Consider the following 22,970-nt stretch of genomic DNA (forward strand, 5'->3'; position numbering starts at 1 on the left):
CCAAATCGAGCTTCGTGGATTCCTGCTGTCTGGAGTCATCGGGAGGCGGCGGAGTTTGCGCCGGAGAAGACGGTGGTGGAGTTGCAGAAGCAGAATCTTCAACCATTTCGTAATTTTTTTTTTGAGAGCGTGGAAGAATCGGACAGAGTGAGGTCGCAGCGATTTTTCAGGTAGAGGGAGAGAAGATGGTCAAAAAGAACGACAAAGGGACTCAACGGACAGGTATCCAATGTCTCTCTCTCTCTCCACCAAAGTTAATGACTGCTTTTCCCCATTGTGTTTTGCCTTTTCCACTTTATTTCCTTTTCTTATTTATCCAAAAGCATATCCTAATGATGAACTGAATGTCTATAAAAACATTATATGATCATTTCTTCACAAAACTGTATAAATTTCGTGCCAAACAATATTATTATTTTGTATATACACATAAATACATTTATATATATTATTTATATTATAAATAGGTAATTCTTTTTCAGATTGTTTGATGTCATTGTAAACATTATGACGTGTTTGTCTTTTCCCTTTGTTATTGGATACTAATTTCCCAAACCTTTAAAGAATATCTCATTTTTTCTCTAATTGTATCGTATTTAAATATTTTTTCACTAACTGATCTTGGGATGTGCGCCACCTTAGATAAAATTAAAATATATTTTTAAAAAGTGTAAATTTTAAATAAAAAGAATGGATTAATAATAATAATAATAATAATAACGTATACTGTTACTGTTTCTCTTTTTCTTTTGACTGTCATTACTCATTATGTTTCCTTTCTTCGTCTTTTTTTGGTAACACTGACTTAAAAATATAGTAAGAGAGATAATTTTATATATGTACAAAATTTAATTAATAAAATTTGAAATTATTTTGAATAAAAAATTAATTAATCAGACCCAGAATTATATATATACTAATGATTAGTTTATTTAGGAGTCTCGCTTTCTGCACGTGCACACTTCGTTGTCTTCAATATCATTTCCCCATGGCTTTGCTCCTTTAATCATCGCCACTAATTCTGTTTAAGGCTTCGACTAATCATATTCATTGCGGTCGTGTAAAGACATATAATGTTGGCCTAAGCATTTTAAAATTTAGCTGGGAATCTTTATGGAAGAATGTTATACACGCTTACATATACATAGACCTAACACTAAGGCCCATTGTTCAGGCCCAAGAGATAGGCCCATTTCAGGCCCAATAAGCAATGGTCATTCGTTATTAACAAGGCAAAGCAACTTCTCATGTAACCAATTCCTCATGACGGCGAACGCCTCCTCCGCATCTCTGTCATCCTCCGGCGTCTCCGGCCGGTGAACGAAGCCGTGGCCTCTTCCTTCGAACACCACGGTTTTTGACCCTTTCCCGATCTTCCTCTCCATCTCGTACAAACCCTCTACTTCACAAAGCGGGTCTCTGTCTCCGGTAACGAACAAGACAGGTACTTTAACGTTTTCGGCCGCCGCCAAGTCCATCCTGGTCCCGTAGAACGAAACGCCGGTGCTGAAAAAAGCGTATTGATCGCTCGCCAAGACATCGACAACGCGACCGCCGCCGAAGCAGAATCCGATCAGTCCGAGCTTGTTGGAGATTCCGGCGGCTGCGAATTCATCAACCATCCATTTTGTGCAAGCTGTTATGTCTTGTTGGATTCTGTTCGGATCTTGCAGCTCTCTCCATTGTTCGAATGTGGATCTTGGTCGGTTCTTGGTCCATGGATCCCCGCAGAACAAGTCCGGGACAAGAACACTGCGAGAGGTAATGTAAGAAAAAAAAGTAAAAACACACACATATATGCGCATATACATATTACTGTTTATATATATATATATATATATATAACTTTTAAGGTTTTTTCAAATTTATGTTTAGATACTGCTAACAATTGACTGAAACAGATGATTAGATGAAATTGTAGGGCAGAACATTGAGTCCAAATTTCGGGTATCCACTTCATAGATACTCAAAATTCGAATATTCGTCCGAGGGGGTACGAGGTTGGATTTGTGGTGGTTTGTGAAATCGAACCGCGGCTTTGAGTTCAGGTTTCATCGGCCAATTATCCGCACCAGTAAGTAACTTGAGCCGAGGGAGAGAAGGCGAGGAGATGGCAACTTTGCAAGAGGGGAATTCCGAACGGGCGAAGGGGTGAGGAGGCGACCTTTGGGCCACGCCTTCGTCGAGAATACGTCCTTCATTGCTTGCCATATCTCACCATATCACCTCATTCCCCTTGCCTCGTCGGGTACTTCACCCTCTCACCTTGCCGGCCGAATACCCCGTGAGTATTGCCATATCCCGTGGGTATCCGAAACTTGAATACCCAACTCTCGTGAGATCGGAATCGGGTGTTCTAACCGAAAAACCTGAAATGGCAAGACCGTCGGGTACCCGAGAGACGAGCATCCTTCCTAGATGAAAGGATTTAAGAGCTTTGTTAAATGTAAATAGAACGTACTTGTAGCCGTTGCAGGCGATGCGATAAGCGAAGTCACGAGTGGAAGAATCTTGGAAGCCGAAGATATCAGACAAAAGAAGCAAACCAGTTCTGTTGTTGTTCTTGACGGCTCTCAACAAGTAAGCCTCGACGCCGTCTATCGATAGCTCCACTCCGTTAACGAGTTCGCACGCCTCTTCCTCTACTTCCGCGTCTACGTTAACGGCGCCGTCAGAGACGTGAAAGGCAGACTTCTTCATGGAAGAGCTCGCAACATGTTTCATCTGTAACACCGAGGGTGAAAATGGATCGTCATTGTCAAGTTTGTTGATTCAAATAATAATGTTTACTGTAAAATTATGTGGATGAACATTGGCGTTTTAAAAACCAATTTAACCAAATTTAAATCGAATATGAAAATAATCCAAAAAAGGCCGAATGATTTTACAGAGATTTCTTTAAAAACCCAAGAAAAAAAAAGGGTATAATCGGAAACAGAAGCCGGAAAAATTAGAAGAAGAAACCGACTTCTTGCGAATTCAGTTGCTATGATTCAGGGGAAAAGAAGGGGTAAAGATGACGAAATTATGAAACGTACAGGAGATCGGAGTGGCGTCGCATGCGGAGGAAGAAGACGGCGGTTGTGAAGGCTCCGGCGGCTGAGTAACGGCGGCGGAGCGGAGGAGACAGCTTCAGTGACGGCGGAGGAAAGAGACGGCAGCGACGCAGCCATTCTTCCGTCTTTGCAAGAGAGAGAAACCAAAACTCTGTTTGGAACTTGGGTTAGAGATATTTTTGTCGTGAAAAATATCCAAACCGTAAGAGTCTGAGTCACACAACTTAAATCAAAGATTAACTTATCTTTACAAAAAAATATTCTTCATCTCCAACAAAATTTTATATTACTTTTAACATTTGCATTACTTTGAAGCAGTGTCACATAATACATTCAAGTGTATATATATATTATCATAATCCCAAGATCAATTGAGTTTTAATAATCCATTCAATTTCAAAATAGGTCAAAAAACCCATATATATATATAACTAGTGACTTAGTGAGCGTGTCCGAAAAATAGGAACTAGAGTTTCGTTATAAAAAAATAACATATTTAAAAATGATTTTGTTAAACAACCCAATATTAACTTAATCATTATCGAACTATTTTTTTAAAAAATCATTCGGAATCTAATATTGCATAATAACAATCAATAAATTCGCTTATTATATATATATATATATATATATATTATGCTTTCCTTTTGGGGGATCAGTGCACATTTTACATTCCCACAAAAAAAAAAATTATTTAAAAGAAAGAATTGATAGGGGATGATGGTACATGAAGTGTGTCCTGACTCCTGATTCTGAAGGCTTGGGTTTAGGGCTTTATACCCAAAGATTGGATAGCGAGCTTGGCCGCAACTGAAGATATGTTCTCCTTTATCAGTTCCATTGAAAGTTCAATCCTTTTCACTGTATCCTTCATCCCCATCGCTCTTATCTTCTCCTCTCGCAGCCTCGTTACTTCCGATTCAGTCGATCCTGCAAACGAAAACAGAACCCGAATCAGAATGGCGACAGAGTTACCAGTTTTTGATTTTGAAACAAAGAAAGAGAGAGGAGAAATACCCGAAACGGGTTGAAGTGCTGCGAAGGAAACACGTTCTGCAGTAGATGGGAAGAACGCTTCGTCGCATTCTAATGGCGTTTCGGTTTCAGCCCAGTTCAGAGAATTGTATATACGAGTTTGTAGCGGCGCTTCTTTCGGAGCCTGTTGAAACAAAGGAGATGAATGAACAACAAAACTTCGAAGAACAAATCCCGTTAAAATAGATTCCCTTGCTACATCTGTTACAGCGAAGTTAAACCGTCAAGATTCCGAGAAAATGATGCGGAAACTAGTCTCGAACCTTGAGTTTGATCTCCAAGCTGTTTAGGTTTCTGATAGATTCCTTCAGCTTAGCAACTTTAGAGTTCAGTTCATCGCTCTCGAGAACCAGATAGTCTCGCATTGGGTTGACCTCCCCGGACAAATAAGGATCTGCCTGATATCATAATCCCATTTTTCAACAACCGAATTTAACGTGGATGCGAAGTCGGATAAAGCACGATGAATTGGGAAATTATGGAGAGATCATATGATTCTAGAGTTTATATGAATTATGTTTCTAATAGATTCAAGAATCATAATAGAAGGAAACATTAAACCCGAGATTTCTCAACCTTTCACTTACTTCCGAAACTGAAAACCTGGATATCTTGACACGACCGACGCCTCTTATACAGACAAGTGCACCGACGTCTAATCTCTCAACCTGCAATGGCTTCAAAACTCAAAAGACATCGAACAAGGAACAGTCTTGACTCTTGACTGCTAAGAACAGTCAGAATTAGGGGGGGGGGGGTGTCATGGGGAAAGCTTTACACTTTCTATGACGACCAAACAGCCGAATCTGGCAGCAAAAGATGCCTCGGTTGCTGTTTGACTTATCGAAACGGGATCCAAAACGAAATGCACGAACAGATTGTTCTTCCTCTGTAATGACTGCAACGACAAGTTACAAACAATAGATGTTGATATGATGATATGATAGAGCAAATGGTAGAAATGACAGTCCAAACCTTTAAGGAACAGTTGATATATTATCAATTATCTGAAACGACAACCATGCAATCCAGAAGATACTTCGTATCAAACATAAAATTATACGTATAAGCTCCTACAGGTACATCAACATCAACTAAGTGCATGAAATCAAAAGGAGAAAACAAAGGCTGAAGATTTTGCAATTTGAATCACGATTGTACCTCTTCAAGTAAAGCCAAGTACCTTGCTTCATACAGATGCAGCGTTTTAAGGCAGAATTTGGGGGGGGGGGGTTGTCATGGGGAAAGCTTTACACTTTCTATGACGACCAAACAGCCGAATCTGGCAGCAAAAGATGCCTCGGTTGCTGTTTGACTTATCGAAACGGGATCCAAAACGAAATGCACGAACAGATTGTTCTTCCTCTGTAATGACTGCAACGACAAGTTACAAACAATAGATGTTGATATGATGATATGATAGAGCAAATGGTAGAAATGACAGTCCAAACCTTTAAGGAACAGTTGATATATTATCAATTATCTGAAACGACAACCATGCAATCCAGAAGATACTTCGTATCAAACATAAAATTATACGTATAAGCTCCTACAGGTACATCAACATCAACTAAGTGCATGAAATCAAAAGGAGAAAACAAAGGCTGAAGATTTTGCAATTTGAATCACGATTGTACCTCTTCAAGTAAAGCCAAGTACCTTGCTTCATACAGATGCAGCGTTTTACTCTCTGTCGGAACAAGAACCTGTTGGAACATAGCTAGAATCATGTGGGAAACAAGGGGTATGAATCCCAGTACAGACCCAAGACCAGAAAAAGAGAAAGATTATACATGCTCACAAACCTAAACATTCCCGTAAGATTCTTTAGCTGTGCTTACCTCGTTCATGTTGAAGGGCAGAAGCGGAAGATCGAGAGAGCTCGCGGCCAAAGTCAAACGTCGTCGTTTAACGGCGCCGGAACCATCAGCTCCGGCGACATTACCGCGAAACTGAAGCTGGTGAGAGGTCGGGAGCCGGAAGACGATCCGACCCGGAACTCCCGAGTTTCGGATTCGGGTTAGGGTTTCGACCGGGTGATCTCTAAACGGCAAATGGGTCGAGAAGATATTTGATCGGAGTACAGTGAAACCCATCGAGAAAAATTTCACCTCTCGCTCGTTTCTGCGCCATAAGCTCAACGAAGATGAACAATGGACACGAACAGGATAGGTGGTCCCCACTTGAGGCCCATCGGTCCTACATAAAATTGGGCCGCTATTAAGGCCCAAATTAATTAATCCCATCTTAAGCATTATTGGGCCTATTGTTTAGGAAGAGGGATCTATTGAAGCGAATCAATTAATCAGTGAAATAGGTACATAAAACCGGAGATTCCGGTTAGGAGGGGACACATTATTCGCTCCCAACACTTATATATGTATGATTATTAATTAATTAATTAATTACATATGACAGAAGCTATGTCTATGTCCGAAATCGTTAATATACTAAAGTTTTTACGCGTCACATACTTACAAACGCACCATCTTTTCGTACGGACAACAAATAACCAACCATACCTTAGTGTAGTGTCTTCTATACAGAGTCCTTCAGTTCGGCGTCTTGTTCTTCTCCTTCATCAGTTCTTCGTACCAAGATCCATGGACGCCACGTGTCACTGTCGCCACGACAGCCAGAGAGTCTGCAACTTCAATCACCTTGTCCGAGAGATGGGTCACTCCGATTCGTCGGAGCGTTACTTCCACCGCCTTCTTCCTCGTTGGGTTATCTCCAGATAGAACGGCGGCTCTTATGGCTGTGTGTACGGTCTGAGCCACTCGTGAGAATATAGGGTCTCTGGCTTGTAAGCTTCTCACCAGCATGCTTGCCACTACTCGCTTCCTCGCCTCGAGCTTCTCTGCATCATCATCGTCACAGGGTTTGGTTCCATCGAGAAAATGGCAGACTGTTTCAGTGATTTCTGCGAGACCCGCATCAGGTTTGGTGTCTAACATCTGATAAAACCGATGAACGCATCGGGATACAACGATTTCCATGTCTCCCGGGTTAGTGACCGAGTTCTCGCTTACGAGGGTTTGCTGAAGAATCAAAACGCTGCAAGAACGAAACAAAGGGCATATACAAGGGAATTATATAGCATTGCATCGCCGTGTATAAAGGGATTTTGCAGAGAGCGAAAGATAAGAAAATTGTACCGACCTGATCGAGACGACAATAATTTTCTGGATATGGGACTGAATAGCTCTCAGCCTGGAGAGATTGAGTTGCAGTGTCTCAGGGAGAGTTTCTAAAGTCAGTCCACTTATTTCCCTCACTAACTTCACGAGACCGAGCCTAATGAGAAGATCCACAGTTTCTCCCTTGCACTCCGACAGTTCGATTCCTGAAAAAAATCACCCGTAAAACCACTATTGCTAGATCAATACCTTATCATTACACTTCGACCAAATACGGGATTATCTTGGAGTTTATAAGCTAAAGGGTGGCTTCTACCTATGGTTTGGTGGCAGTCTGTTAGTATAAGTAGGGTTCAATCACAGTCCAAAGTTAACAAATTTTGCCCGAGAAATAGATTAACATTAAACCTGAGAATGCAGATGGTATCGGGGAGTTGACCCGAGATCCAGCAGAGAGGCTGCTCCCAGTCCGCATAGTGGTGGGAGGGAGGCCCTGGGAGCGGGAAGATCCGGGATGGCTGCTTTCAAGAGCAGAAAGAAAATCAGTGTGCTCTTTCCACTCGTTCTCCGCCTCTCCTCGTAGAGATATCAGCCAATTCTTTGTCAAGGGAAGGGAAGAGGAAGCTTGATCTGGAGAACCATGCCAATTGGAGAATGCCTTTTTCAGATATTCCAGACCAGCTGGTCCCTTTAGAAGTGGCTCCAAGGTTTTCAGACGAGCTTTGCTTATATCCTTCTTCAAGACCTGGTGGATAAAAGGAAAACAACCATAGAGTTGGATTCAGAGACCATAATTATGATCAGAGAGACGAGAGAGAGAGAGAAATGTAACTTGTAAGTACCTGAATCCGTTGCAGAACAAAGCGTAAGCCCTTAACCACTAAGACTGCGAATGAAGAACTCGACTGGCTTTTAGACTCGGCCATTTCTCTTAGTTCTTTCATTAATTTACCGTGGGTGGTTCTGATCTCTTCCTCATCCACTGGAGCAGAAAGTTTCCGCAAAGTGTCAAGGGCAAACTCCAGAATATTCCCGAGATAATCCACGTTGACGTTTCCCGAACCCAGCAACTGAATCATGTCAAGAAGAAAGAGAATTAGAGTAAAGCATTTCAGTTTTACCAGCAACTAAGACATGGCATCAGTGTATCATCAGACCTGTGAGAGGACATTGGTATCAATAGTTTGAACAACCTCTTGTCTCAAATCCTTAGGAGATATCTCACAAAGTTCATCTCTGACCTCTTTCATAAGTTTAAGAACCCAACTAAAATCAGGCTGAGCCTGTTTCAAAGAATCCATAACACTGTCCCAGAAAGCCTTTTCCATTGTCTCCTTAACTTTTACCTGAAGCACAGAAAAGCGAAGAAGGGAGAGAAGAGCTGAATAAATCACAATATCAAAGCTAGCATATATCATAGACTTGTAGAAAAAGAATGTTTAAGAACCTGAATATCACTCATATCCTCCTTGTTAGGGTTTAAGCTATCAACGATACTGCTGCTATTGTCATGGATGATTTCATTTACAATATGTTCGTTCTCACTACCCAATGCTGCATCAAAGCTATTAGCCGCCCTGTCTGGATTGGAACCACCTTCATTGCCTGTGTTGGTAAAGTTCTGTTAGATAGAGGAGTTGCCAATAGAATCTGACTTTAACAAGATTTTTTTTACCCGAGTTAAGAGATGAAGAGCCAGGCGAAAATGAGGATGAGGCCAATGATTCTCTTGGTCCATTAGTTTTAGCATTTTCAGATTTCGGAGAAGATGGGTTCGTGCCAATAACAGGATTGATGTCCCGCCCAGTGAGCTTGTGTTCATCACCGATCTAACAAGAAGATGTGAAATCTTAACATTTCTATAGGTATGGTGCAAAAACAGATAACTAATGGAGACATCAAAGGACAGGAAATGGTAATAATACCTGCTTCTGGGTTGCATCCATATCACGGTCCATAACATTCTCCCTGGCTTTTGGAGAAAGGCCGGGTTTCTTCACAATAGGCTGCTCTGGTTCGCGAGTTCTGGCTAAATCCTCCTCTAAAAGCTTAGCATCATGAACTTTCCAAACTACAAATCTACGCAGGTAGGAGCACCATGCTTCATCAAAAGCTCCTAGCTGAGATCTAAAATTCTTTGGACAAGGAGCAACCGAAGATGTGCTGTCCTGTCGGATAGTTGCAGGTCTGTCCAATATAGTCTTCATCAACAACTCAAACTCCCGAATAAGATCAGCTGCAGATTCAGCTAACACAATCTCGTTCTCACCTCTTCCCCTGAAAACTGCATCTGGGTGTCGCCTGATCATGTAAGCACATAGAAGAACTCTTGCCGGGTATCTCACAATCTTCTTAGGTTTTTGAGATCCTTTGTTCCTGGGCTTGACCGATGTTTGCTGACTTTTACTCACGGCATTGGGTGAGTTCCCTCTTGAAGTCGGGGAAGCAAAGTGCTTAAGAAGGTTATTGATGTTTTCCATGGATGATCCCTGTGAAAGAGTAAAACGCATTTCCAAGCGCTCAAGCAATGCTCTCATTGTCCGGATTACTTCAATTGAGTTGAGTTGAAGAGCAAGCAACTCAAATGGCATTGCTTCAACAGTTTTTTCATCAATTCCCAGGCTGCGATAAGATCTGGCCAACATGAGGGTAGATTTCTTGTATTTTGTAAATCTTCTCCAGCATCTGAAATCGAAACCGGTTCTCATTAAAACAAAACCTAGACAAGAAACTCGAGACAATACTCTGGACAACCAGATTGTACCTTTCCACCATTCTAGCAAGACGCTCCTGTTTCTTCAGCAAGATCTTTGACGGCTGATGCAGACAGCTAGCAAGTCCTCTCCTTTGCCTCAAATATTGAGCCCTTAGCTTATTGGCCTAAAACATTATAGAACATCAATTCCAATTGCCATGAAAATTCCACAAAAAACTCGAAGACAAGACGATGGGTTTCATGGAAGAAACTAATACCACCTAAAAGAAAAACCAAGCATACCTTCTGAAGTCGATCTTCAAGACGATCTTTCATCTTCCTCCGTTCCATTTCCCTTTGATTGAGAATGGAATCAGCAATGGCACACACTCGGTATAGTCCAACCGCTTCAAGATATCCCAACCGGTTTCTCCTTTCTGCCTCCAGCAATCCCAACCTCTTCCTCTCAGCAGCTACTCTTTTCTGATGGATAGCTGCCCGTACACGCTCCTTGTACCTGCTCTCCTTGATCGCTTTCTGCATCAAGCTCTGAGCCACACGTTGTCTCCTCGCTGCCCTTTGCTGGGCAACGGCTTTCAGACGAAGCATCCTATTCCTAGCCGCCTTTTGGACACGTGCTTCGACCCTTGTCTCGAGCTCGTCACGCTCCTTCTTGAAACGTTGCTCAAGTTCCATTTTAGCGGCTTGCCTTATCTCGTCCAGCTTAGCCAGACGAGCCAACTCTTTCTCGAGAATGCTTAACCTGTAAAACCCAAGAAATTAGCATTCGTATTCCATAAAACAACTTTGATTCCGACAAAATCTGGGGATTCACATGATTGAGACAGCAAAAAAAAAACAAAAAATCTCACCTTTTCTGCTCAGCAGCACTAAGCTTGGCTTCGAGTCGCTGACTGAGATCCTCCACTGGTGCCCTCGTCGGGCTTTTCGTCTTAGGCCGAGCCTTACTTGAGAGTGACTCGTAGTATTGCTGCAAAATCAGGGTCGGCAAAAATTCAAAATTCGATTCACCAACCATAAAAAAACACACAAAAAAAAAACATTACGGACTTCCCATATTTGATCGATCGTTCCCGTCAAATCCGATCAAATACAGAAACCCATTTCGGGATTAAGTAATAAATTAAACAAGGTGACCGAGTCCGTTCCACTCCACATACACATCACCAGAATAAATAATCAAAAGAGCATGATCAATCGTAATCTATATATGTATATACACATAAACACGTTAAAATATGAAAAACCCACGCCTACCTGGCGCCGGAGATCAGCATCTCGGAGTTTCGCATCGATGTCCTTCGCGGAGACGGAGCTCTTCGGCTCGAGGAGACGGCGACGTAGACGCCGGGGAAGAGTCTTAGGCGAAGAATTAACCGACGCGTCCTCCTCGTACGCCGGAAAACTCAGGACGATTCCACCTCCCAATCGCTCCGCTTCAGCCATTGATTTCCACAAAAGGAGAATCGGTAGGCGATCGCAAACCACGATGATTGTTCACAGAAAACGTAAATATTCACCAAAAAGGGAGAAAAAAAAAATTATAGAAGGGGGAAGAAGAGCCACGAATACTGTTCACAATTCGGTGGAATTGTGTCTTTTCTCTTGAGAGCAGACGTGACTCGTGAGGATGCTTTGTGGTAGGTATCTGAAGTTATCGTGTTGAAGATGGCGACAAGGTGCTTTTAGTCCGACACGCAACTTTTGGATAAATTCCCCAAAATGGCCTTCGTCTTCACCCAGGGCTTTCATATCTTTCGCGTGTGGCAGCTAACCGAAACGACGTCGTAGTCATGACTTGGGGATTGGACCTGTCCGGTTTGTGGCCGAAATTGAGCGCGGAAGTAAGACGACGTCGCTTTAGGCTTTTCTGGGTTTTTCATTCCAATCTCCTTGTCTTTTGACTTTTCAGAAATTCTCACCAAATTACGCAATTATTGATGGCTTCATCATCAATTTACCGCAATTTTTGGATATACGTAACTTCAGTAATCAGGATTACGCAATTAGTACATAAGAAACCACCGGTTTACTTAACCGGTTCTGTGATTCTGTCTGTTAACCGAAATTGCCGGTTTGAAGCAGAACATCCAATCTCAAGATGAGTTAATTTGGTAGATATATTGGTTTGTATGTACCCAAAAAACAATGATTACTCGTAAGTAGGATAAACAAATTTTTTACATTTTTTTTTTACCGTAGAATAATGTTCTGATTCAATGACTAAATTAAATTTGGATTTGGTTATTATTTTGTTATAATTTCAAGTATATACAACGAATTGAACCAATGGTAACGGAACGGAACTGGCTTGCGAAACGACGTCTTAATTAGACTGATGGGCTTATTTGGGCCTTCTATAGACCTAATTTGAGCCCATGATGTAAACAACGTCGGCTTACTTCTTGCGCGAGGTTTTTGCCCGGAGGGGGCACGGAGGGAACGAACACTTGGGGAGAAGATGATCGACGGTTCGCCTCTTGCAGCAGATACAGCGGAGGAAGAGTTTCCGGCGGCGGAGGTTGTGTCGACAGAGCCACCGAGGATTCATCGTCTTGATGAGTCGGTGGTCAATCGGATTGCGGCTGGGGAAGTGATCCAACGGCCAATATCGGCGGTGAAGGAGCTGGTGGAGAACAGCCTCGACGCTGATTCCACTTCAATCAGCGTTGTTGTCAAGGAAGGTGGCTTGAAGCTCATTCAAGTTTCCGACGACGGCCATGGCATCAGAGTACGGTTGCTTTCTAGCTCATTTTAGAAATGGCAATTCTCTGTTTGTTTAAGAGGAACAAAAATTTCAATTTATTTGTTTGACACTGGCGACGATTCTACGTTTGTCGTCACTATTGTTTTTAAATTCCTGGATGAGCATTTAGTTTTCTTGTTGTTTGTTTTAGCTTGAAGACTTGCCGATATTGTGCGAGAGACATACGACCTCAAAGCTCTCTAAGTACGAGGACTTGTTCTCACTCAATTCGATGGGTTTTAGAGGAGAGGCATTGGCTAGTATGACCTATGTCGGTCATGTTACAGTAACCACAATCACCAAAGGCCAGTTGCATGGCTACAGGTATCAAACGACGATCATATGATTAACGTAGAATTTTTTTTCTTCCTACTGAAGTGCAGACATGGGGTTAATTTGTGTGCAATTGTTGTTTAGGGTATCGTACAGAGATGGTGTAATGGAGCATAAACCAAAGGCGTGTGCTGCTGTCAAAGGAACCCAGATAATGGTGGGTTTTTTTTATTTGTTTTAAGCCGTATCTTGGAATTTGTTCTTGCCAGTTTCTGATTTCTGCACGTTTAGGTGGAGAATTTGTTCTACAATATGATTGCTAGAAGAAAGACGCTTCAAAATTCTGCTGATGATTATGCCAAAATAGTAGACTTGCTGAGTCGGTTTGCCATTCATCACAAGAATGTGAGCTTTTCTTGTCGAAAGGTGAGCTTCCTTGCAATCTAAACTTGTCTACATTTTAAAAGAGCTAACTTTGAGACGGATGAGCTTATAACTTAGTGACGCTGTCGCACCAGAATGGAGCTGTCAGGGCCGATGTCCACTCAGTGGCAGCGTCTTCGAGGCTGGACACTATCAGATCTGTTTATGGGGTATCGGTTGCAAAGAACTTGATGGAAGTTGAAATTTCCTGCTCAGATGCCTCTGGTTGTGTTTTTGAAATGGAGGGTTATGTCTCAAATTTGAACTATATTGCTAAGAAGACCACATTGGTGCTTTTCATCAACGGTGAGGACTTTCTCTGGCTCCAGAAAATAAAGAGCTGTGTCTGATTAGCACTGGATTACATAATGCGATGTTTAGTTTTCCATTTTTTTTGTCTATGACAGATAGATTGGTTGAATGCTCTTCCCTGAAGAGAGCTATCGAAATTGTTTATGCTGCAACATTACCAAAAGCATCAAAACCTTTTGTATATATGTCAATCAAGTTGCCATATGAGCATGTTGATATCAATATTCATCCGACAAAGAAAGAGGTACTGGTTTTTGTAGTTTTATCTAGTATCAGGCCCAATAGGTGGTCTGGATTGATGCATTATGCACACAATCATTACTTCTTCAGGTTCTGGAAATGTACTTTTTCTTGTTTACCCTGCGAGTAATTGGAAGCTGTTGTCCTGTGTGCAGGTAAGCCTTTTAAACCAGGAAGTCATAATTGAGAAGATACAGTCAGAGATTGAATCAAAACTGAGGAACACAAATGACTCTAGGACATTTCAAGAGCAGGTATGCTTGTAAAAAAACCTGATGAATTATTTGTCCTCAAAGTAATAATCGCTATATATTAACCATACCTGCTCCTCCATATTTCTTATGCAACAGAAGGCAGAACTCATTCAATCTACTCTAATAGCCACACCAAGCGATCTGCCTGTTTCTCCTTTGCCATCTGGTACTGATTCTCCTACAAGGTCAAATGACATTTTATGTCCAAAGGCATTTCTGATGCATTCTTTTTCATTTATTTATATGCTTCATCAAACATTTTATGTTCTCCTTGATTAGGACAAAAATTGCAGAAGGTTCCTGTGCAGAAGAAAATGGTCAGAATAGATTCGTCAGACCCAGCTGGAAGGCTGCATGCTTATCTGCAACCCATGTCCCAGAGTCAATCTGAGAAGGTTTCTCGCTTGAATGTGGTTAGGTAAGATCTCACAAAATGCGAAGACTGTAGTGCTATTTGGAAAACGAATTTGTATCCCGTGTTTGTTTTTTTTACCTTTCATTATATTCACAGTTGATTTATTATTCTTTTCTTCTTCTTTTTTCCATGAAACTACTGTTTTGTATCGACTTCTGATGCAGATATGCTTAATTGTGTCCTCTTATTATCACTGGCCTTTCAGGTCTTCTGTGAGGCAAAGAAGGAACCCAAAGGAAACTGCCGATCTTTCCAGTGTCCAGCAGCTGATTGCAGAGATTGATAGCAGCTGCCATTCAGGTAGCTTCTTGGTTAAATTTCCAAACAGAGTCCTACTTGAACTGGTCAGGGAAACTCTTTTTCTCTGAAATATGATTTATTTTAGGTCTGCTGGACATTGTAAAGAACAGCACATATGTTGGAATGGCAGATGATATTTTTGCCCTAGTTCAGTATAATACTCATCTATATCTAGCAAATGTGGTGAACCTCAGGTAACTTATTACACTTGAGGGTTTAATGTTCTGTGTGGGAGTTGTTTGACTTGTTTCAGCTCTACTCCTTCCGAGAAACCTCAGACTGTTATATCATTTTTACTTGAATTTGCAGTAAAGAGCTCATGTATCAACAAACTATTCGCCGCTTTGCTCATTTTAATGGAATTCAGCTTAGTGATCCAGCGCCTCTGTCCGAGTTGATATTATTGGCTCTGAAAGAAGAAGATTTGGATCCAGGAAACGATGAGGAAGATGATCTGAAAAAGAAGATTGCTGAAGTATGGTCACCTTTTTTTGCTCGTTCTACATTTTCTGTTAACTATTGTCTTCTATTCAGTAAGGATCACTGAATGCCTTTGCTCTTGGGTTTTTGTCAGCTGTCTCTCACTTGACTTGTTTCCTCAAATGCCATTTTCTCCACAGATGAATACAGAACTCCTCAAGGAAAAATCAGAAATGTTAGAGGAGTATTTCGGCATTAACATAGATTCGGATGGAAATTTGTCACGGATTCCTATTGTACTTGATCAGTATACACCTGACATGGACCGGGTCCCGGAATTTGTACTATGCTTGGGCAATGATGTAAGTTCCAGGAAAGGATTTCGATTTTTTCCTGATAGAAATGTTACTGAGACCAATGGGGCCTAATAGGACATTGGCGTCCGTTGTAGGTCAATTGGGAGGAGGAGAAGGATTGTTTCCAAGGAGTTGCTGCTGCAATTGGGAATTTTTATGCCCTGCATCCTCCTCTTTTGCCAAACCCATCAGGCGATGGTATTCAGTTTTACACGAAGAAGAAAAATAATGGGAGCTCACAAGAAAATCCTAATTCAGGTAAAACTCTCTGGTGTTGATCATGTTTTTTTTTTCTTTCATTTATTTTTATACGTGGGAAGGGCCGACTTGGCTCAGTGGTAAAACCATTTACCGTGGGGTCTGAGATCGTGGGTTCGAATCTGTCTCTCTACATAAAACGTAGGGGTAAGGCGGCCTAGTATATTCCCTTCCCCAACAATCCACTAGATGGAGATACGAATTGGGTTGGTCCTTTTACTTTTATACATGTGAAATGATCTTGTTGTGTTAACAAAGCTTATTAACATTGGACTATCACAGGGGGTGATGTCGAGATGGAGGAGATTCTCGAAGACAACCTTCTTTCAGATGCTGAAAACGCATGGGCTCAACGTGAATGGTCGATCCAACACGTGTTATTTCCGTCGATGAGACTGTTCTTAAAGCCACCGACCTCCATGGCTTCAAACGGGACTTTTGTAAAGGTAGCTTTTCTCCAATCAGCCAGCGTTTCCACATGTTAATGAGTCAAAATCCAAAAACTTCTTTCAGCAAATCAATGGTTACAAATATATATATCACATTCCTTTAATCGTTTTGCAGGTTGCATCCCTCGAGAAACTATACAAGATATTCGAACGATGCTAATTGAACATCATATACTACAAAATACAAGCAACTGCAAAAATAGTCTTGACCACATATGGAATGTCCAATGCACCTGGTAGGCTCCCTTTTTTTTTTTGCTCTAGTTCGGTTTAGTTGTTCTACACTACATCCTTTGTGTATCACTCCACTTACCGGAACTGTAGCCCGGGTGGGCAACTCGACATTTCTGACTTACCTGTTTCAGTTGAAAAAAGAAAAACACAAGTTGCAACCAACAACTGTGAAATTTTCGGCCATCTAGACTTAGACCATCTGGCCTGAGCCCGTGAGCCGTTCGAATGATCGTTCACCAAAATCTCCGTCCTTGCTCTGAGCTGTCTTCTGGAATGGTAAATTGACTGGTCTTGATTGACTCTTCAGTGGTGGAGCCGCAGCCGCATCGACCCTGCTAGGGGAGGTTCGGGCGGAGGCAGCTCCAAAAGAGAAAGAGAAAGACAGAGAAAGCGCCCGTGGCTGCGAGTTATTACGCTTTCCGTACCCGAAAGCACTCCTCTCGCTCCTCACGCTGCCGCTTCTGTACCCGCGCCTCGAGCTCCTCACTTCAGGTAATGCCATCCGGTTCAACCTTATCAATTGTCTCCGGATCTCCTCAGGTAACTGTAGAGTAAATCTGTCTAAATTCTCACCTAGTTGAACCAAGGAATGCCCGGTGGAATGGGACCTCGGAAATATCATGTCTGAGATTCGCCAACCGGATAGCCCTGTGGACCGTGACCGAGGTGGTCTGTTCCGGCCGATCCATGTAATGCTATCTATCAAATGTACGTCGGGGGATTCCAGGTCGCTTCTACCCGTAATACCCGTCTCTGGATCTGTATCCGGGTCCACGAACGGGTACGGAAAGCTCTCACCAGATTTCGGATACAGATTCGCCCGACAGACGGGACATGTCGGGCGAGAAGAGAGCCAGACATCGACGCATTCAGCGTGGAAAACATGACTACAAGGTGGCATAAGACGCAGGTTTTCACTGTCCTGAAACTCGTTCAAACACACTGCGCATTCCTCACCGCCTTTTCCGATCTTAAGGCCCTTAACCTCCGAGTAACGGAAAGCCGGAAACGACTCGATGACCTCAGTGTCGAGTCCACCACGTCCGGCCGTCCTCCTCGGCCACCCTCCTCCGGGCTCGATGTCGTCGGTGGCCGGTGGCGAGAGGCAAAACTTGTAACAGAAGCAGAAAGCAAGCATGCTAATGATCAAAGAGATCGTAAGCATTCCAAGTACAATCGCTGGGATATGAGATCTTGTCTCGTTGTACGGACTGACGTTTCTTGCCTGGCCGACAACGTACGGCAAGAACAGGAGAAGTAACAGCGGCAACAGCAGTGTGGGTAATCCATGACCGTCGGATAAAACGCGTGGTGGCATGATCCAACGGTCGATATTTCTCTCGGCGTCGTCGTGTACAGAGAAAGAGAGGGAAGGTCGTAAAGGTTTGGTGAATAAATGTGAGATGGCGGAGACGACGTTATATGGTAGAATTAACAAGGAGCTGCTCATCACGTTTGATTGTGACATATTATTTAAATTTTTTTTGTCCGAGTAATTAGTTTGCTTGTTCGTCCAACATTTTGACTTTGAAGAAGCCAATGATCATTTAAACTATGGAACAAGTACAACTCCACTCATCACCGATTCGTCCAATCTTAATAATTTATCGTCTATGAATTTGATTGAATTCAATTTGTAACCACAATATTTGATAATTCTTTTTTTTTTCAGGAACTACCGGGAAACTTCTATGTTGATCAAGAACATTTTTCTCTAACTACTGGAAACTCCGAGAACATGAATATACATGATGCATATATCTATCTATATATATGTGTGTGTGTGCGCGCTTGCATATCTAATGATTGATTAATGGGTGACTACGCAAACAAGAAAATTTCGATCGATCTTCCAAAAAACGAATCCGAAAGAGAAGAGAAAGAGAGAGACAACGCTCTTCGGTTATATTGCCTTACATACGTTGATACATTCCTCGTCCGATTCAACTGAGTGAATGTCCTGTGTGATCTTGCGGATCCCATGGACCGTGACCCGTTTCGAGATCCGCACCCGACTCTAGAAATCAAGAAATCGATACGGAAACATTTAAGTATTAGTCGTCGTAAGTGGAATAACGCAATACTTTCAAGGATCCAAAAATCTTATATCCGAGTTATATCTGTCAGATTTAGGTAATACACCTTTAATATCTGTCAAACATTAAGTGGAATAACGCAATATTAGGGGTGGGTACGGGTCGGATACCCCAATTTTTAGAAAATCCTGTCTCATCTTCATTACCACGGGTTTTACAAAAATATTATCTCAGTCTTGGCTTCATAAAATCCGGGTACTTGTAGCTCGGGTTTAATGAGATTCTCGGTCTTGTACTCGCGGGTACCCGGACCCATACGATTTATAAAATTTTGAACTATAAAATGATAGATATAGAAAATACAAATGAGAGAGGTCAAAGTATAAAGAGAAAAATTCACGATGAAGAGAGATGAGTAAAATTTTGAGAGAGAGATGAATGGTTGATTCGGTTACATAGAATGAGATTTGGAATGATGAAATTTTTGTATAGAAAGGTTTAGAACATAAAAAAATTGAACTAAAGTAAAAGTATTTTAATAAATAATAAGAATAATTTAGACAGAAATATTATATATATAAAGTATATTTTAGATTTTTAATAAATATATCGGGTACCCCTTGTAAAATAATTGAACCCCACTCGGATTCGGGAGTCGAAAACTTAATCTTATTAATACTCGATCTCATCATCGTTAATATTCAGGTACCTTTATTCGGGTATTTGTTAAGTCGGGTACCTTCAAACCTCCGAGTCACGGGTTAAAACGCTCACCCCTACGCAATACTAAATTACAAAAATATTCATTAATCTTTTAAAATAAAATATGGAAATATTTGATTTCTTTTTTGAAGAATGTAAAAATATTTATAACATTTATTTATAAAATTATTCTTAATTTCTTTACGAAATTCAGACTTGAATACCGTTAATCGATCGGATACCGAATCGAATACAAATTCGAATACTATAATTATTATTTATTCGGATCCATGTATAGATTTGGTCACTCTATCGTCTATTTTTTAATTAGATTAAGATAGGAGGATTAATTATGCTCAAATCCATGTGTTTATTATTTAAAATTGATTAATCAATTGGAGGATAATCTTCTAGTTCTCGGTACCTTTCCAGTGCGCTGGGCTTCCCCTGAGAAGGCTTCATTGCTCACAAATTGAAACGAGGAGACAGATCAACCAATAGAATTGTACCACGTGTCATGCCGTACTATGTCAAGATTTCCTTTTAAATTGTAACGGCTAGCCTCTTCGTACCATTTGAATTCCAAATTCTTTTCCTCTCCCCCTTCTCCAAACCCTAGCCCTAGATTTCTTCCCCAACAGTTTCTTCTGTTTCTTCCCGATAAATTTCTCGGTTTGTGGGAAAATATGCAGAAAGGGGTGCAAATGGATCTGCCTCGAGAAGTCGACGAGTATATCAAAGAGTCGATTGATCACTCGTTAGGGCTTCCGATTTCTACGGATACTCTGCAGCAGAAGCTCCGGACGTCCGAAGAATCGCAGCGTCGCCTTCGTGATCAGTATCTTGCCTTGGTTTCCAGGTTGAAAGAGAAAGATCAACTCATCGACCGCGCTAGGGTTCGTTTTCTTTTTCTTTTTCTTTTTGGGAGATTTCTGGGATATATGCATCGCTGAATCTCATATACTTTTGCTTTTTGTAGGCCGAGGCGAGTATAAATGCTCAGGCTTTGAAGAAATTCGTGGACGAGAACCAGAAATTGGCTGCTGAGTGTGGGAATTTGTTGAATCAGTGTAAGAAATGGGAAGGAGAGTGTTTACTTTACCATCAGGATCGCGAGGCACTGATGGATTTTGGGAACGAAGCGGATGAAAGGGCTAGGGAGGCTGAAACTAGGGTTCGCGAGTTGGAGGAGGAAGTGGGGAAAATGACTGAACATCTTCAAATTTATAAGAAACGATACGAGAATAGCGAAGTAAGCAACTTTTTCGTACTCCCTGCGTTCTTTATGGTTGCCCATTGCTGTTAGTTCGCTTGGAAGTGCATCAGTGTGAAGTAAAATCTTCTTCTTTGAGTACTTGGGGTTCGAAAGTTTGATTTGTATATTTTGCTTCGCATCTGGTTTGGCTTAGTCTCTGTGAATTAGCAAACTCGGTGTTGATATGCTATTGTATGTGCAACTGTGCATTGTTGCTTGTCCCATATGTCCGAAACTTGGTCTTTCTTTGCACTAGAAATGGACAATTGGGACATTGAGGGCTGAACTTGGTACTGCTAGATGAGTTTTTCTGGCATTGGCCTTAGAAACTTAGTCCATCTGCTTGTTGAGCCTATGTAAAGCATTTGGAAATCACACGTCTTTTGTGAAGATTGAAATTGCTCATCCTTTCCTGTGTATTCATTGAGAGTTATATTGAATGGTGTTCTCGAAGGTTCTGTTGATACCCTTCTTACGAGTTACGAGTGAAAGCTGAAAGATGTGTATGTTTTCTTTGAAAGGACGACAACTGCCAGGGCGCACGGCCGGAAGAAAATTTCCTTGATTCAGTTTTAGCATCATTGATAAGCAAAGATGAAACAGTTGCAGGACGGCTCTTTCTGGAGGCAAATGTTAAAGAGGAACTCTGTCAAAATTTGTTGAGCATGTGGAACCGGTTAAGTTCTTAAATAACCTTATTTCTTACAGACTTACTGTTACACTTCCATTACACTTGCTCTATCCATTGTGTTAAACCCTACCTATTCTTTGCGACAGTCTGAGGCCATCGACGCAAAAAGTACTGTCATTGATTGCCCAGGCGAAGAAACTCGAGAAGGAAAAAGAATGCCTCATTCTGAACCTCAGCAAAGCCGAGCAAGAGGTAAGATAGAAGACACTGATACTTGAGTTTTGTCCATCAAGCATCAATCGATTCTCAAATAAACTCACCCTTATAACATATATACAGGTTGAACTTGTGAGCAAGCAAAACAGAAAGCTGGACAAGGAGAACCGCAGGTTGTTGAGGCAACAGCAACGAGAATGCAGCCCGCTTTGTTCTGCAGAGAAGAATCCCGGCAGCGCATCTGCCAAGGTGAGACGGGAGATATATTTCAAAACAAAACCGAAAAAAAAAAACCATGAACTCTCTTACCGATTTCATTGCTTTTGAATGTTAATAGTCGAACAAGAGGAAATCGAGTCCGAAGACGATGAGCAGTCCGGTTGAGAAGAAGATCGAGTTCAGCAGCCCAGATGTTGCGGCCCGGAAGCCGCTTTCGCCTGTGTGGCATAATTCTCCTGAATCAAGGATGAACAAGAAGTAACTGTGAGTTACGACATTCTTGTAGTCTTTTTTTCATGTTGTCTTGATGGTGAAATAGAGTTAGGTATATATAATATGTCTCTCTACTCTGATGCTCAAACTTTTGTATCAAAAAATAGACGTGTGAATTGTTTCAACGTATCCCTCAAGGGGCATTGCGAGAATGGAGAATTGCTCGAGTCTCCTCTAATGTTTTCCCATCTGCTTCGTAACGACTGCGTTTTATATTATACGTCAAATCTGAAACGACGTCGTAGTGATGGCTGGAAACTCCCATGAATGTGTGTGCATGTTTTTCTTTTTAAACTGGTGTTTTATTCTTGAATATAAATATAATATTGAAAACTTGTCATAGTCTTCATTCGGTCAAAAGAACGACAGTACCACTCGGTCCCGATTATATAACATTTTTTTTATTTAACTTTGAAAGCCTCTCGGCATGACGACGAGCTTATTTGGCTTCAAGAAGGATTGAAGAGAATGGCGCGACATTATATGTTCCTCCGACTCCGGCTACGCCTTCCGCCACGCAATCGTCCGGCGACTCAAGATTTGTGTCGACCTACAAGAAAATATTGAGAGATAGAGAGAGTCGAGGATTGGAATTTCATTTTCCGAAACACGAAAAAGAGGTTGAAAGCAAAGATAACACTGACCACGCGGTGCCATTTTCTGGCAGGTGGTGGCGGCGGAATCAGGGCCTTGACGAAGTAGTCGTGGGCATTGAAAGCTATGTAGATATCGCTGGAGCCTAAGCGACCGTGAAGCCTGCAAGAGAGTCATAATAAGAGAAACCAAGAACGTCTCTACCATAGTTAGGGATGAATACGTGATCCAAAATTTCGAGTACTCGCCCAACCCGTTAGTCGGATATCCAAAATTTCAGGTATCCGGGCTCCGACGAATATTCGCAGCTCAAGAGAAAAGCGGTTTTGAAAAAAAAAACAAAGAGCAAGATGATGAGGCGAGGTTTGTTGCTCACCCCTCACCTCGCCACTCGACGCTCCCCCCCCCCCCCCCGCC

At 41.7% G+C, this 22,970-nt stretch overlaps 8 protein-coding genes across 13 annotated transcripts in view; 2 read left to right on the forward strand and 6 right to left on the reverse strand.

Moving 5' to 3' along the window:
• Window positions 1-235, reverse strand: part of LOC104816512 (patellin-5-like) — a 1,061-nt gene extending 826 nt beyond the window's left edge. Inside the window, exon 1 of the mRNA XM_010545381.2 lies at window positions 2-235. Coding sequence (XP_010543683.1) covers window positions 2-106 — 105 coding nt within the window. The 5' untranslated portion in view covers window positions 107-235. The remainder of the gene's footprint in view (window position 1) is intronic.
• An 839-nt stretch (window positions 236-1,074) lies between these two features.
• On the reverse strand, window positions 1,075-3,422 carry LOC104816521 (carboxymethylenebutenolidase homolog). The gene is made up of 3 exons (XM_010545393.2): window positions 3,039-3,422; window positions 2,462-2,724; window positions 1,075-1,752 (listed from the first exon to the last, which is right to left on the reverse strand). Exons 1-3 carry the CDS (start codon window positions 3,171-3,173, stop codon window positions 1,215-1,217), a joined length of 936 nt encoding a protein of 311 aa, XP_010543695.1. The 5' UTR covers window positions 3,174-3,422; the 3' UTR covers window positions 1,075-1,214.
• A 221-nt stretch (window positions 3,423-3,643) lies between these two features.
• On the reverse strand, window positions 3,644-6,316 carry LOC104816539. The gene is made up of 7 exons (XM_010545418.2): window positions 5,933-6,316; window positions 5,729-5,797; window positions 5,346-5,465; window positions 4,679-4,759; window positions 4,355-4,489; window positions 4,074-4,215; window positions 3,644-3,986 (listed from the first exon to the last, which is right to left on the reverse strand). Exons 1-7 carry the CDS (start codon window positions 6,185-6,187, stop codon window positions 3,823-3,825), a joined length of 966 nt encoding a protein of 321 aa, XP_010543720.1. The 5' UTR covers window positions 6,188-6,316; the 3' UTR covers window positions 3,644-3,822.
• A 91-nt stretch (window positions 6,317-6,407) lies between these two features.
• Window positions 6,408-11,585, reverse strand: LOC104816530. Its single transcript, XM_010545404.2, has 12 exons — window positions 11,205-11,585; window positions 10,799-10,917; window positions 10,230-10,689; window positions 9,996-10,111; window positions 9,157-9,916; window positions 8,907-9,060; window positions 8,679-8,836; window positions 8,389-8,577; window positions 8,074-8,301; window positions 7,640-7,976; window positions 7,254-7,437; window positions 6,408-7,148 (listed from the first exon to the last, which is right to left on the reverse strand). The coding sequence occupies exons 1-12, from the start codon at window positions 11,391-11,393 to the stop codon at window positions 6,644-6,646; spliced, it is 3,399 nt and encodes a 1,132-aa protein (XP_010543706.1). The 5' UTR covers window positions 11,394-11,585; the 3' UTR covers window positions 6,408-6,643.
• A 771-nt stretch (window positions 11,586-12,356) lies between these two features.
• On the forward strand, window positions 12,357-17,023 carry LOC104816548 (DNA mismatch repair protein MLH1). 4 transcript variants are annotated; one of them, XR_772303.1, is made up of 17 exons: window positions 12,357-12,678; window positions 12,845-13,017; window positions 13,111-13,183; window positions 13,258-13,392; window positions 13,485-13,695; window positions 13,797-13,945; window positions 14,097-14,195; window positions 14,292-14,361; window positions 14,475-14,613; window positions 14,816-14,910; window positions 14,996-15,104; window positions 15,220-15,385; window positions 15,531-15,692; window positions 15,782-15,944; window positions 16,227-16,390; window positions 16,509-16,629; window positions 16,935-17,023. XR_772303.1 is itself a non-coding variant. In XM_010545430.1 (16 exons), exons 1-16 carry the CDS (start codon window positions 12,409-12,411, stop codon window positions 16,551-16,553), a joined length of 2,223 nt encoding a protein of 740 aa, XP_010543732.1. In that variant the 5' UTR covers window positions 12,357-12,408; the 3' UTR covers window positions 16,554-16,789. The 4 variants fall into 4 exon arrangements, 1 of the variants encoding a protein (XP_010543732.1); XR_772302.1 differs by lacking the exon at window positions 16,935-17,023 and adding an exon at window positions 16,718-16,926; XR_772304.1 differs by lacking the exon at window positions 16,935-17,023 and adding an exon at window positions 16,759-16,926.
• On the reverse strand, window positions 16,818-18,286 carry LOC104825169 (RING-H2 finger protein ATL34-like). Its single transcript, XM_010557461.2, has one exon. The coding sequence runs from the start codon at window positions 18,093-18,095 to the stop codon at window positions 16,818-16,820; it is 1,278 nt and encodes a 425-aa protein (XP_010555763.1). The 5' UTR covers window positions 18,096-18,286.
• A 1,656-nt stretch (window positions 18,287-19,942) lies between these two features.
• On the forward strand, window positions 19,943-22,145 carry LOC104816564. The gene is made up of 6 exons (XM_010545452.2): window positions 19,943-20,261; window positions 20,345-20,617; window positions 21,142-21,296; window positions 21,398-21,503; window positions 21,591-21,716; window positions 21,805-22,145. The coding sequence occupies exons 1-6, from the start codon at window positions 20,052-20,054 to the stop codon at window positions 21,946-21,948; spliced, it is 1,014 nt and encodes a 337-aa protein (XP_010543754.1). The 5' UTR covers window positions 19,943-20,051; the 3' UTR covers window positions 21,949-22,145.
• A 135-nt stretch (window positions 22,146-22,280) lies between these two features.
• LOC104816575 (isoamylase 3, chloroplastic) overlaps window positions 22,281-22,970 on the reverse strand; it is a 6,292-nt gene continuing 5,602 nt past the window's right edge. For all 3 annotated transcript variants that reach the window (XM_010545480.2, XM_010545463.2, XM_010545471.2), the window contains 2 exons: window positions 22,604-22,715; window positions 22,281-22,509 (listed from right to left, as the gene is read on the reverse strand). In XM_010545480.2, the coding sequence (XP_010543782.1) occupies window positions 22,399-22,509; window positions 22,604-22,715 (223 nt within the window). In that variant the 3' untranslated portion in view covers window positions 22,281-22,398. The remainder of the gene's footprint in view (window positions 22,510-22,603; window positions 22,716-22,970) is intronic.

The sequence above is a fragment of the Tarenaya hassleriana genome, unplaced genomic scaffold, assembly GCF_000463585.1.
Source record: "Tarenaya hassleriana unplaced genomic scaffold, ASM46358v1 Cleome1, whole genome shotgun sequence".
NCBI classification, from domain to species: domain Eukaryota; kingdom Viridiplantae; phylum Streptophyta; class Magnoliopsida; order Brassicales; family Cleomaceae; genus Tarenaya; species Tarenaya hassleriana.